Source organism: Vidua chalybeata, chromosome 2, assembly GCF_026979565.1.
Source record: "Vidua chalybeata isolate OUT-0048 chromosome 2, bVidCha1 merged haplotype, whole genome shotgun sequence".
Classification (NCBI taxonomy): Eukaryota; Metazoa; Chordata; class Aves; order Passeriformes; family Viduidae; genus Vidua; species Vidua chalybeata.
In genome coordinates, this window is record NC_071531.1 from 50489107 (window position 1) to 50503146 (window position 14040).

The following is a 14040-nucleotide window of genomic DNA, read 5'->3' on the forward strand; positions in this document are numbered from 1 at the left end:
AAATTAGTATCTGCATATGGAAGCTGCTTCATAGGAAATAAAAGTTAAGGATTCTAGTCACATAAAAATCTATGTTAGATAAAACCTAGACTTCAGGAAACTTTATTCAAAAATGACTGTACTGAAGGTTTGTGAGCCCAAAAGTTTGTGTGTGTTTTTTTTTTCCCCAGTGAACAGCAGTTAGTCTAATAAAAGATTATCACCTCTGTTTACACACTTGGCCTCTCTCACTCACAGAATGATAATTTTAAACCTGTGATGTGCAATTGCCAGCATTTTTGCCTTGGTCTCTCAGAACGAGAAAAGGGGAAAAAAAAAGGAAAGTGAAGTTTTCCTGGTGCAGAGGAAGTACTACTGTGCTTCAACTGTTTGGAAAATGAAGAAAAGTGTATCTGGGAATCATAAACTTGATATAGCTCAGTATTATATAGTAAATAATTATTGTTCATGTCCAGGTTAGAAAAAATAACCAATTTAAGAGATATTGTCAAGGAAAAAGGCACTAAGAAGAAGGAGCTTTCTCTTAAATGAAATCTGCGCAATATTTTCAGTATGCAGTACTTAAAAGATTATTTATGTTAAACATAGAAATGTACCATATAAAGTCAAGAATGCTTTGAAAAATTAGAGAACTTTTGTACAGTCAGAATAGATGGTGGAGTGGAATAAACAAGTAGAATGCGTTCTTGGACTTTGGGGCTTATTTTCATACAATTAAATATGGTAAGTTACCCATTTCCCTATTACACACTACAGTCCTCACCCATCATGGTTCTATTTTTATTATTACACTGATGTTACTGCACTACTGTCTAGCCCATTAAGATGCATTTTATTGCTTCTTTAAAATATTTTTAATGTCTGGTTATACAAATGACATCAAGTGATGAACTACAAGTCAAGGCCAGTAAGAAATTTTGTTTCCAGCTGACATGAATTTCCTTCATAGAAAGTACAATACTAATGCATGTATACTTTGAAAATTTCCATTAGCCAGAATAGTTGCAAGGAATGTGGCATGAAACACAGGGTCCAGGAAAAACAATATAAAAAGGCTGAAATTTGCATTAATTGGAACACTCTGAATAACACATCCTCTAACTGCCGAGATTATAACTTGTAGAACACACTAGTGTTTATTTATCTTTTAAAATTCAAATAAATGTTAACAAAATTATTGCATGTATCATTTTCACATTTTATTCACATGAGAGATCTAGAAATTATTTTATGAAGCTTAAGATTATTTGAAGCATAAGTCAAAAAAAGAAACAGTTAAACCAAACGAGTTGTTTGCTTTTACAGTAAAATGAGCATCACTATTGTGAAAATAACTTTCTTTAAAGAAAAGCTCTCCAAAGGATTATTTTGAATAATTTTTGAAAAATGCTATGCCGATGTCTTCTTCTTCAGTTTCTTGTACCACACAGGTACCTCTTTATTTGTCTGTAGAAGAAATAACATTTTGTTATGAGACAGTGAACAGAAGAAAAACATGCAATCTACACAATTTAAACAATCCACACAAGTCTCCCTCCTTCCTATGTAGTTCAAAATTGAGTTCTTTGCTTAAATGCAAATATCAAAAACAAAACTACACATTTAAAGTTACTATTACAACATACCAGTATTAAAACCTCCCCATTTCCATGTTATAAAAAGCAGATTATATGGTGAAAATGAAATAATTTTTAAAAAGATACCTGTAACAATGAAAACAAGCATTAACTGTGCCATAAATAGGTTTCTTTTGAAATAACATCATCTGTGTTTTCCAGCTAAGAAAGTAATAGATCTTAGAAAAGAGATCTTAGGTGTGCCAAAACTGATCAACAATTTATGCAGAAATATAGTTCTTAAAAAGTTTTAGTTGATAATAAAAGAATACAGTAGTTTTCTAAATCTATACAAGATTTTTTAATTGCAGAGAATTATCTGAGAGCAACTTTTCCTTGCCTTCATAATCCTATGGGTTACTGCTACACAGTCAGGATTGCTTGTGGCAAATTCAGTGGTGGTTTGTATAAAATAAAATAGTTTAACAGAAATAAAACTAATCAAGTGGAGGTGGAACAAGGTAAGGACTATTCTCCTTTCATAATTGGGTATAATCTCTTGAGTTATTGAGCAATTGAACACTGTCTCAGTCTGTTGTCCCTAAAATTGTTCATTTGTAGTTCCCTTTTCTGACTGCTCTCTATTCATTCTTTCCTCCAAGACTTAAGAAGCATTCAATTTAAAAATCTACTTTATTATTTTTGAAGACTTCAGTTACAAAATCAAATCTGGTCTATTTGTGTAAGCTTTTAGTATTCTGGAAATTGACCTAAACTGGCAGGATTTTCACAGGACTACTGATTTCTTTTCTATCTAAGAAGAAAACCTGTGCTATCTGCCCATTTTCAGTTCCCTGCTCCTAAGTCTGCAAAGGCTAGAGTTTCTCACAGAGAAGTTGGTTACAATTTCTTAATGTAAATACAGTTTTTCTGGATTCCTACACAGTTTCTATATCCCTAAGTAAGACAAGACAGATTGTGCAAGGAAACCTCAGGTTAATTACACAAACTGTTTGCTTATGTTTTGGATCACTGTATAGCTCCATCAAAAACAGAGTTTGGGCAGTATGATTTAGCACTACCAAAAGGCCTATGGATGAAACAGCACTGGATAAGCCTGTGTTTACTCTAATAATGCTATTCAAGCAAAATCTGAACTCCTAAAATCCCCCAATGTCCTCACATCATGTCCCAGAGATGCTACTGTTTCCTACTTTTTGTGTTATACACCCAGTACATGGTGTACACAAAGTCATATCATTTAAGATGCTGTATGTTAAAGTCTCTACCAGGAAAAAAAGAAAAAAGACAAAATAAATAAAAAAAAAAAAAAGATGAAAAAGAAAAAAAGAGTTCTCTTTGGACCAAATCAGCACATGCTGATGTGATTCAGCATTGCAGCTTGGATGTCTTGAATCTATCAGTTCAGATACAGTCATAGTCAGAAAAGTCTACACCATTTTTATGAAACTTTCCAATACCAGAGGCACTAAATCTGAATTGGGCCACTTCAAATATTAAAATCCAAGCTTTTAGTTTCTGAAGGAATGAAACAGGATTTTATACTGGTTTTATAACATCAGGCTTCCTTAGCAACAGAAGTGATATCAATACTGGTGTTCTAATTTTTATATATATTTAGATACACACGCACATACACATTAATATACATCAATGTAAGTATGCAGAAATACACCTATTTCCTCACTCCTGCTTCTCAATACAGACATGCACAAACTGCACTTACACACCATCACGGTAGATTTAAATTAGTATAATGGTCTGTGAATCCCTACAACTATTAAAATCTTGCTAGCCACTCAGTATTGTAATACAACAATGGTATTTATTAAAAAAAAAAAAAAAAAGACCTGGTTTGCTGTGACCTTAAGACATAGAAAGTAACCAAAGAGCTAAAAAACATCACAAACTCTAATTTTTCTCCTCAACATTGACTGTTTCCATAAAGAGCTGAATTAATTACACATCCCCCTGAAGGATGAATCTACATTTTTCTTTTTAAAAAGTGAGGAGAACCATCAGAAGTTTTTGCACTCACTCTTATCATAGTACTTACAAATAATGTTGGCTTAGGTGTAAATATATTTTCTTCTTCATGTTCTTGCAGCAGTTTTACCAAAGGGATTGATTGTCTTCCAGTTGCACTTTTTACATCAATATGAGACTGAGGTAGATTTTGTTCACAGTGTTTACCATGTAGAGTAAAAATTAATTGCTTCATTGTGGCTAGTTCCTATAAAACCACAAAAGAACAGTGCTAAGTTATTAAGTTAAATTACATTTGAACCTATAAATATTTATTTGTTAATAATAAATTTATATTCACCAAACATGGATCAGTAAATGTAAAAAAGAACATATACTGGCTATGATTAATAAGATTACTACTTAAACCCTAGCAAAGTAAGAAAATAAAATAGGCACAGAGAATTTATACAACTCAAATTTTGTCTTGCTTAAAGGCTGTAAAAGAGAACATTTACTGTGTAGTAAGAAGCACATTATCTCTTTTAAGTTAGACTTCCATTCCACTTGAATTCTTTTGCATTTATCTTATCAGGCTGAGGGAGTGTACAAATCTAATTTGAATGACTGTGACAATTTTTACTTTTGGTTTTGCACAGAAATTTTATAAATACATTACTAGAAATATTTATTTATATCCAGATTAGAAAAGAAAAATCAATGAAGAGCCTTTAGAGGATGTACAGCAAAAAGAGGTTCAGAATGGAAAAGAAGTTCTGTGAAAAATTAAAGTTCCAGTGTGGAAAAAGGAATGTGAACATATAGAAATGCAGCCTTTTTTCGGATATCCTAGTAGTTTGCTTTGAAAACAATTTGAATTAAAAATGTAATCTTTCCTTAATACTTAAATCTGAACAAAACGGATTACTCAAAGTGTACAGTAGTGTGATAAAGGAAAAAAACATATCATTTTCTGACTTTACTGAACACCTTTTGTCATCTTTTACCACATCTACCTCCTAATGTTCCCCCTCCCCGCCATGTAATGGGTATGATTACCATAAAATAAGTAACAGAATGTAAAGCATTAATTATTATTATTACTATTAGTAGTATTATTTAGAGCATTCATTACTGTAGAATTAGAACAGCAAGATCAGTAGAAAAGCCTTTCAATGTAAATTTTGAGACAATTTTACATGTTTTAAAATATTAATGTTTTTGTTTGCTTGCTTTTTACAAATGGTGTTGTCTTCAATAAGCAACTGTTACTGTGTTAGCCTTATATATAATTAACATTCTATCTCATTTTTCAACCAGAAAAGGGTAATTTGTGTTTATAGCTGAATGACAAGTATTTGTTAAATCTTACCTATTTAATACCTGCTGTAAAATTACATTGATGCACATTCTATTTTCATTGAATTATTAGTAATCAGTTAAAAAAACCCCTCAGCCTTTTAAAATACTCCTGCCATATACCTTCTCTCTGTCCACTGCTGCCTTTAACAAGAAACAAAGTCAAAAGAAACATGCTGAAGCCTTTAAATTGTCGAACACTAACTCAGTTACATGAATGGAAGTTACACTCCACAGACCAGCTTTATCGAGTGTACAAATTGTTCTTGTATCTCAGTCATTTAATATTAACTATTTGCATAATTCAGCCATGTGTGGTGGCATGTTGAAACAGCATGACTGCAGAGCAGCTGTTTAAAAGGACTGCATAGCTAATGCCAACATGTTTTTCAAAGTTGTAAACTCTGCAAAGATGTTGCCAAAGCAACACATAGACAGAATTTCTTGATGAAAATAACTCAAGCAAGCATACAGCAAATAAATACACCATCACAGGAGATTAAATTGTACATAAACAATGTTTTGACATTAGCAAATGGTGTTCCTATACTTAAACTGTGTTATTCTGACCAAATAGTTGCACGTTTGAACACGGCAAAACCCAAAAACTGTCACACAGATTTATTTCAGAAACAGAGTTGAAACTTGTATGTGTAGGGTCAAATTCTCTTGTGTCAAGATCCACTTGGCAGTTTAAAGTCTTCTCTACTTAATAGAATCTGTCCTGTACTTGACAGCACTGTCTGTTTTCAGACTTGGAATAGGCTCTGGAGAGTCAGCTCTCACACAAGCTTCCCTTGTGACAGCAGGATTCTCTAATGTGAAGCTATAGGAAAGAATGACAGGGAGAGGGGATGAAAAATTAGTCCACAACGAAGAAGCTATTTTGACATCACGGCCAAATTTATCATGAGGATTTAGCTAAGGTTGTCTTAATATTTGTTCTAAACCCTCTCCTCATTTAGTAAGAAAGACCTTAAGACACTTGGCAAAATAAGTAGCACAAGAAACACTGAATCCAACAGAATTATTGATATGTGTACTGCTAAACAAGGAAAGAAAATTGCCACAACATATTTGCAAGAGATTTGCTGTATTCAACAAAGGAAGAACTGAAAACAAAACTGTCTTGAACTGCACTAATTTCAACCATCTCTTCAGATTTCTGTGCTCCTGAACACAATCTTAATTCTTACCTTCACTTTTAAGTTCCAAACAAACAGTCATGAGTACCTGCTACTGCTGGCATGCTACCTTGATTCTGTATTATTTTCCAATCCTAAAATCCAGTAAGTTGCTCTACAAAGGTAGCAAGGAAAAAGCAGCTCTGGAGATTGTACTTAGCAAAAATATGTGACTTGTTCCAGTGGGAACAAGACCTTGTGAAAGAAGGCGAAAATAGGTAGAGGGTTCAAAGGAGATGGTAAGAATCTTTTGTGGAGAAGGACGTACTAGTTTCAGGATAAGCTAAGTAAAGGAAGATGTGAAGAGAAATGGATGATGAAAATCCTTCTACTTTTTACTGTTCAAGTCCATGTTTCTATGTCCAGGCAAAGCTGTGCAAATTGTTTACTTAAAATATTCCCTTCAGTAACTCAGTGCACTGTAGAAAACATTGTTGCTAATGCTCTGCATTTCCCAATTTCTCTGGGGAAGTATTTGGTCTTTGCCACGCTGGCTCCTGGACATATAAGCCATGCTATGCAAGATACATGTTACTGTGTTGAGGCTTCCAGGTCTGAGGGCTTTGGCTTTGGACAGCTATACAGAAATCATTCTTGGGAGGATTATGAGTACCAACACCTCTGAGTGGATTCACCCAGCTCCTCCCTGGGTTGGCTTTACACCTTTGGTCTCACTGTCACAAACTACAGGAACACAAGCACCCACTCATGCTTAGGCAACATTCTGTGGGGACGTGGCAGTGCAGATCCATGGCAAACAATGCAATTGGCAAAAAACAGTGGGTTAAGATGACACAAGGAAAAAAGTAACCTGTGCAGCTGGCACAAAAACAGTGTTTACATACAATTAGTGTCACCCACACAAACAAGTATCAGGACTATATTATTAAATATTTTGAAAGTCTGCCCACAGCTACCTGATGAATTTTTGTTAAGGATGTTGCTCTGTGTACCAGCACAAGTCCCAAAAATCAAAGTAACGAGCTATGTGACAAATTAAGTGGGATTTCACTCAAACTTAGAACACCTAAATTGCTATATCTAAACATAAGTATCTAACCACGAGCTAAGAACTGAATTTTCCATTATGGACAATGTAGCTTGGAAAGTGACTCCATTCAGAAGTGGGCCACTATTGGTGTTGTAACATTAGTCTTGCTGATTAGGCTGCTGTTAACTATAAAGCACAGAAAGATACCTCACCACAGACACCTTCATTTTAATACCTAAATTTAGTTGTGATAAGCTGAATCCATTTCCCACCTCACTCTCCTTATCATTTACTTTTCTCAGGCTTCTACTTTGCCTAAAACAACTTTCATCCTGAATAGCCAGTGTGCAATCATAATTTGCCTTGAACACAGATTTGAAGTATCAAATTATTTTCTTAAAAGGAACTGTGTTTTTAGAACAAGCTTTCACACTACAGATTATCTACTTGGCAATTTTTCCAAAACATACAGAGATTCATACTTTAGGACAATCTAACATCCTGTGTTCCACTTATGGATATTAATTCACATTTAGTAAAGATTACTTGAACTATAAAAGAATACTTGAAAATTCTGCATGCATAACCAGAAAAGGAGTTGGAATTCAAAGTAACTGATTAGAATTAATGGACTGAGAATACTGGGAGTGATGTAGCAGGAGGTGAAGTAAGGTAACATGTATTGCATTGTAAATAGTATCAGAAGAAACTACTTGCTAATTTCCATTTATTTTTGGTAAGTTATGTCCAACAACCTTAGTTAAAAATAGCAAAAGCAATTTTGTGTGCCAATATACAAGCAGAGAAGGAGATATAAAGGTTGGACTCAATCATCTTAGAGGTCTTTTCCAACTTTAGTGTTTCTATGACTCTTTATTAAGGTACAGACAAAGGATAGAGAACAGCAGTCTTTTCCACAGTGTCCATTAATTAAAATGTTTTCTGGTTTGGCATATTTCCCAAATTCTACCTTGCTAATTTATTAGGCTAAATACTGGTGTTGTGGAACTAACTGAAAATCATCAGGCTTTAAAACAGAGTTAAAAGAACCAAACTGAAGAAGTGTAAGTAATTTTTAAGAGGTAAAGCAAAAAAGGGTATTACCTACATATACTTCAGAAAATTCAGAGATTTCTAATGATGTTTGAGCTTAAAGTAAAAATGAGCTATAGTTTATTTAAAATAGATTTTACCTGTCTATTTTGGATAATTAAAATAGTACCTAGAAAAATGGAGACTGAAGATCAGTTTTGAAATACAAAGGATAAAATTTGATTCCTTCAACTAGCAATGCAACTAGAAGATAAGCAAATGCAAAAAAATAAGGCATGCAGCCATATAAAACATAAATGTATTTTGAGTTACAGATACTATAAAGGGAACTCTATTAACATTGGTTTTGATGTCCTTGATACATGCTCAAACATACATGTACCCAAAAAAGCAGCTTACATCTTCCTAATTCAAAATGAATAGAATTTTAAGTATTGTAACAAAACCACAACTTACATCGTCAAAGCAAAATGAAAAAGAACTGCCTCACGTGGGAAATGACTGAGGGATAAAAAGGTGCTCTTTTATCATGTAACTGATGAAGTATGTGAAAGAAATACCTACAATAATCACTGTAATCAAGTATAGCATCAAGATAGTAATTCCTTTTTTTTTCAGTGAATTGTCAACAGTATTTTTTTTTCTTTCTGTCTCTGTCATGGAACTATAATCAAAGGAAGAAAGAATCCTCTGTGTGCACTCAAAAGCTTGCAATAGCACTTAGTATTATATTTGTGTATATATAGTTATAATAACTATATAAATTTATATAAGCAGTTAATGAGACATATTTATGTATATATCATGCTCTGGAAGCAGATGCAAAATAACAGTCTCAAGAAAAAGTAACTGGCTAACAGGAATCAATCACATACATGTCAATTCTTAGGTTCTTACAGCAGGGAAATCTTTCATCTCAAATAATGTCCATACAATGATCCTGAAAAGAAGTGTTACGTAGATCAAACAGTTCGAACTCCTCAGTAGGAAGAAGAGTGAATGCACTCCTCATGCAGTGAAGCTCACAGTTACTGTACTCAGGTAATGTCCTCTAAAGCAAAAGTGACCTTGATAATTGTACTCTCAGTTAACTGAAACTTTATCATGGCAAGTGGCATTTGACTTTTAGCTCTGCATATAGAATTTAGGAATTCGATATGTAATTTACAATTGCATATATTTATGAATTTAAAATTACAAACTTCAACTTAGACTATAACTCCATTTTGAAGCAGAGAACTCGTATTGTGGAAGCTGAACAAGAGATTTCTGCCCTAGAAAATGTATCAGGTTCTGGCAGAACCACTGAATTTTGATGACTGACAAGTGTTCCCAGAGAAGAACATAGCATAAAAGAATAGCACAGGAAACCAGTTTCACTATCAAAATCAGAAAAAATCAGATGAAAAAGGGATAAAACTAGAGGTCTCCTCCCTCAGGGATGCTGATCAAAAGTTAAGGTCTTTCAAAATTTGCGAGTCAAGCACTAATGTGATGATTTTAGATGTGTATTCTCACTCCCAATCCTTAAATCTCCTGTACTGTGAGAGCAAAGCATGTATGGTCAGGACCTCCTTTGGAAAGCTGGTATTCTTCAGTTTAACTGCCATATGGTCCCCATATGGTTAAACTATAACTCAAAATAAAATATGTATCCAGTCTGGAGTTTGACTGTACAACCCCATGCAGGGAAGGAATTGAACAAAAAAGTCTTTTGCTTCACAAAATTACTTTTAGTGCACCACAATTTGAGACCAGAGACTGGATTCTTCTCAGTGTGGAAGCCAAATAGTAGCTTGGAATGTAGCAGCTGGGTGACTATTATGGCTGCATTAATTTATAAAATAACATTAACAATAAAAGCAATAAATATATAAGAACATACAAGTGGGGGAAGATAGCCATACTGGCATGAAAAACATGTTCATGGCAAGTCAGTGCAATCTGTCTTCACATGCATGTTTCCTCTTAGTTATTCAGCTATTGTAGTCTTCAAACAAGTCTGCACAGGGAAAAACAGAGTTCAGAAATTGAAGCTAGAGGTTTATTAAAGAACTTGATTTGAGAAACTTAAACCAGCATTTAAGAATGTTATACTCATTTGGTAGTGTTCTGTAAAGAGCATATTCTGGAATGATTTCTCAGTCTCTGGAGAATTAAAATTCATGTTCAATATACAAATGTTCAAGAGAGGATTCAGAGAAAAAAATGAAGTTTTATACTTCCTATACCTCCTTCTTGAGGGAAAATTATCCTAATCTGGAAAAAGGCAGGGCAGTTGACTTCACAGTTGACTTGTCTCAAGGTGTTCACTAGGATCAAACTTAATGGGCATATCAGGTGATGGTAGAGAAAATACTAAGGAAATTGCACTTTACAACGTCCTGTGTAGTTCCTTACTTGGATCCTTCTTAGACTTCTACTGTAACTTTTGTGAAAGTAAAGGTATTAAAATAAAGTTGTATCATTTAATTGCTAATACTAAGGTGGACAAGGATCTTTGTGAGAACTCTGATTGCAATGTGGCTTTGGAACATGTGACAACTCTGATTGCAGTTTGGCTTTGGAATATGTGACTGGATATTTGATTGGATTTCCTCATATGCATCTTTAGATATCCTCAGTAATAATATTTAAAGCTAGGCAAACTAGCTTGTCTGATCCCTTTATGTTGCTGTTGGTGAGAAATTCAAAAGTAGTCTTAATTTTGCTTATTTTAAATGAGATTATGGTAAATCACACCATAATAGTATCTGTTTCTTTCTTCTGATTGCAAATCCCTAGATGATTTTCAGGTGTAGATACCTACACAATATATTATAAATTAGGCAAGGTTCATCTCTGCCACTTTGTCACTTGACAAGTGACTTCTCAGATATCTTTACACTGGCAGTACTCTTTGACAGCACTGGAATTCACCAGTTAAAATGGAGGTAAACAAACAAAGCTCACTGTATGGATTCTTGGCATAAACATATTTCTACACAACAACAGACTAGATGACTGAAACAGAACCTGGTTCCACCTTTCAACATATGCAATGACCTGCATACAGCACTTTGAAGTTTGACTATGGTACTCAAACTTTGGAGTGCACTAGAGAAAGGAGACATATGTGTCATTATCAAGGAATGAGACTCTCAAGCAAAAGTAGTACCTACAATGTCTCCTCTTCAGAAGTGCTGACAATTCACACAAAGAACTATTTTATAACTGTCCTTCAGAGGTTTTATTTCTGCTGGAGAAGATAGGCTATAGCCTGGAATGAATTATCAGTTCCCTATTTGGCTGGAAGTGGAAAAAAGACCAACACCATTAGCATGAATTCACAACACTGGACAGTAACATTAATGATGACAAGTTGTGAAACAGGAGAAAGACATTGCAGAAATGCCATTTTGACGTGACAGCAAAATGAAGCAAGTGGTCAGCCAGTCCATTCCCTTATTTAAGACTGCAGACGGCTAGGAAGCAGTGGCACAAGTGGTGCAAACTCAGCTTCAACAGTGGAACTCCCTAAGCTTGTGCCTATCAGAAGTAGAATCTACATCCATAACAGAGCCCAAAGAAGATTTTAACAACAGCCTATGAAATCAAGAAAACATCACAAATCATTGTTCAATCCTTCAAGTAAGGCAGAGTGTATTTGATATAGTTGCATCCTAATTGCATCTGTGCTGGAAATACAAGAACTCAGCAAGAATTTCAGTGTGAGAATTGCACATATGGTCATCTAAGGCACATGGATACACACTGTAAAGCTGGAAACTGGAAGAGAGTATGAAATGTCCTGATCAAACAAATGAAGCTGATAACTGGGTGGTGGAAAGATGCCAGACCATATGCGGGATGTTGATAGCTTCTCTGCACTACACTTAATTCACTAGTTCTCTATATCCCAGTGCATATAAAAACCTTAAAATGAACTGACAGATCTGTGACTATATGGTTCTACAAACTACTTCCAGTTTTATAAGGTGAACACATTAGAACTGTGACAACAATAAAATGTCCCAGTCACTGCAGAGAACAGCTTCTATCTTTGTAGATACATAAAAATCTCTGCTGTTTTCAGCTGTACCTTAGATTTGTTCTTAACAGTTTAATATTTCTAACTTATTAACAACAACAGGAAATAATTTGTCTCATAATTCAGAACTAGCATGTCTAATTGTTAAGGTTTTTTTCACCTTTGTATTGTGGATCAGAAATATATTTGTAATTGTAACTAGGACTAATTCTCCAAATACTTTTTTTTTTAATCTGACCCATTGTGACATTCATTCACTCAACATTTAATACAAAATTTGCTTTCTTGAGTAAGTTCACCTAACAAGAAACGGATGCTAACATGCTAATGTACTAAAACAGCCTTATTTTCATACATAATTATGTAGAAGTTACTGTATTTTCTGAGATGGTAATATTCTAGTTTAATTCTCCCTGTTTTGCTATTTCTTACAGAGTAGTTAAATTCACTTTCCACTTGGTAATAGTCAAATGCTACCATGAAATGTACAAAAGTAAAATTTTTACACAGCTGGATATGCAGTAGAATGAGACAGAAATAGCCAATCCAGGAAAAAAAGAATATAACATGGGATACATGTTGAGAAAATCTGAACAATTTCAGATTAATCAACAATTAACCATTTCTTGTTTGAAAGTTTATCCCTTAAATTGATTCTAGCTCTCTCTAAACCATATAATTTAAAATACACATGCCAATTCCATCCCATAATCCATATATATGTTGCATTTTGCCTATGAAACCTCCTATTTAGTATACAACTGCTTACTGTATAACACTGTGAATAGAAAGATAATTCTTGCAAGAATATGTATGAAAAATAGCAACATATTCTGAATAATACAGCTCAAAGAAAAGAATCAGTGCTGTTAAGTCTTTCCTTTTACTAAATTCAGTACTATTTGGAATTCAGTTTTTATTAAAGCTTGACAGCAACAAAACAGATAACAAAAAGATGAGAACTACTGCTTAAGAGCATATTTTTCTTTGTAAAAAATGAGCCAGAAGCTCCTCTACACTCGTTTAGCTATGTAAATGTCACTTTGTTTCTCCAAGCTTAAATCTGAGAATAGCTCTGGGGCTTACTTGTGATGCAGAAATGTTCCTGTAATCTACTTAGAAAACATGCAGAACATTAATAGAAACTAGAATCTTGAAACATAAACGTAGCATAAGAAAAATGATAATTACTCTGTGGCTTAACATTTAAAAAGAGAGCTAAGCATTGTACATCAGCATTTTTTAAAATATAAAACAAGTTGGAGCACATAGATGAGCAGGAAGTCGTTCACTTTAGAAACACAAATAATTTTGACATTATCGTGTACAATCTTTTTACACAGAAAAGAAGGGGAAGAGGCAGAGATAGAGATTGTTTGAAGGCACCTGTTACCAATCACATCTTTTCATTCGTGTCTTCCCAACCCCTGCAGATACCCCTTCCTTCCCCTCTCCCCAACAAAGCAGTTTTCTCCTTTTATCCACTAAGCTTCCATCCCTGATTAAACACGTACTGCCCTCCCCCTTACGACTCCAAAGCTTTTTATGAGTGTCTGAACTTCTCTCCACCTCTGTTTTTTTGCAGATGGCAGCTGTTGCTACTTTCCAGGTTCCTAAATCCAACATATTGGCTTTCTGTCCTAGGTTATTCCTAGTCAATCTTCTTCAGCTTAACTTAATTACAGCTAAGGATAGTATTAGCCAGACTTTAAAGTATGACTAATAATGAAATGCTGAAATCTCATCTGGAATTCTCAAGGTCATTGCTGAGATGGAATTAAAATCTGGGCACAGAGAATTTAGCAGTGAGGGATAGTCCCCAAAGGCAATAAGAAAGTAAGAAGGACAACCCATGTAATATAGAGTGGAATGGTCAAAGTA

General features: G+C 34.3%; 1 protein-coding gene across 5 annotated transcripts in view; it reads right to left on the reverse strand.

Annotated features, from left to right (window-relative positions):
- Window positions 1-827: 827 nt before the first annotated feature.
- PIBF1 (progesterone immunomodulatory binding factor 1) overlaps window positions 828-14040 on the reverse strand; it is a 105191-nt gene continuing 91978 nt past the window's right edge. For 2 of the 5 annotated variants that reach the window (XM_053936720.1, XM_053936718.1), the window contains 2 exons: window positions 3634-3810; window positions 829-1446 (listed from right to left, as the gene is read on the reverse strand). In XM_053936720.1, the coding sequence (XP_053792695.1) occupies window positions 1390-1446; window positions 3634-3810 (234 nt within the window). In that variant the 3' untranslated portion in view covers window positions 829-1389. Of the gene's footprint in view, window positions 1447-3633; window positions 3811-5402; window positions 5728-14040 lie in introns of those variants that run through there. The other 3 variants (XM_053936719.1, XM_053936722.1, XM_053936721.1) reach the window with 3 other exon arrangements.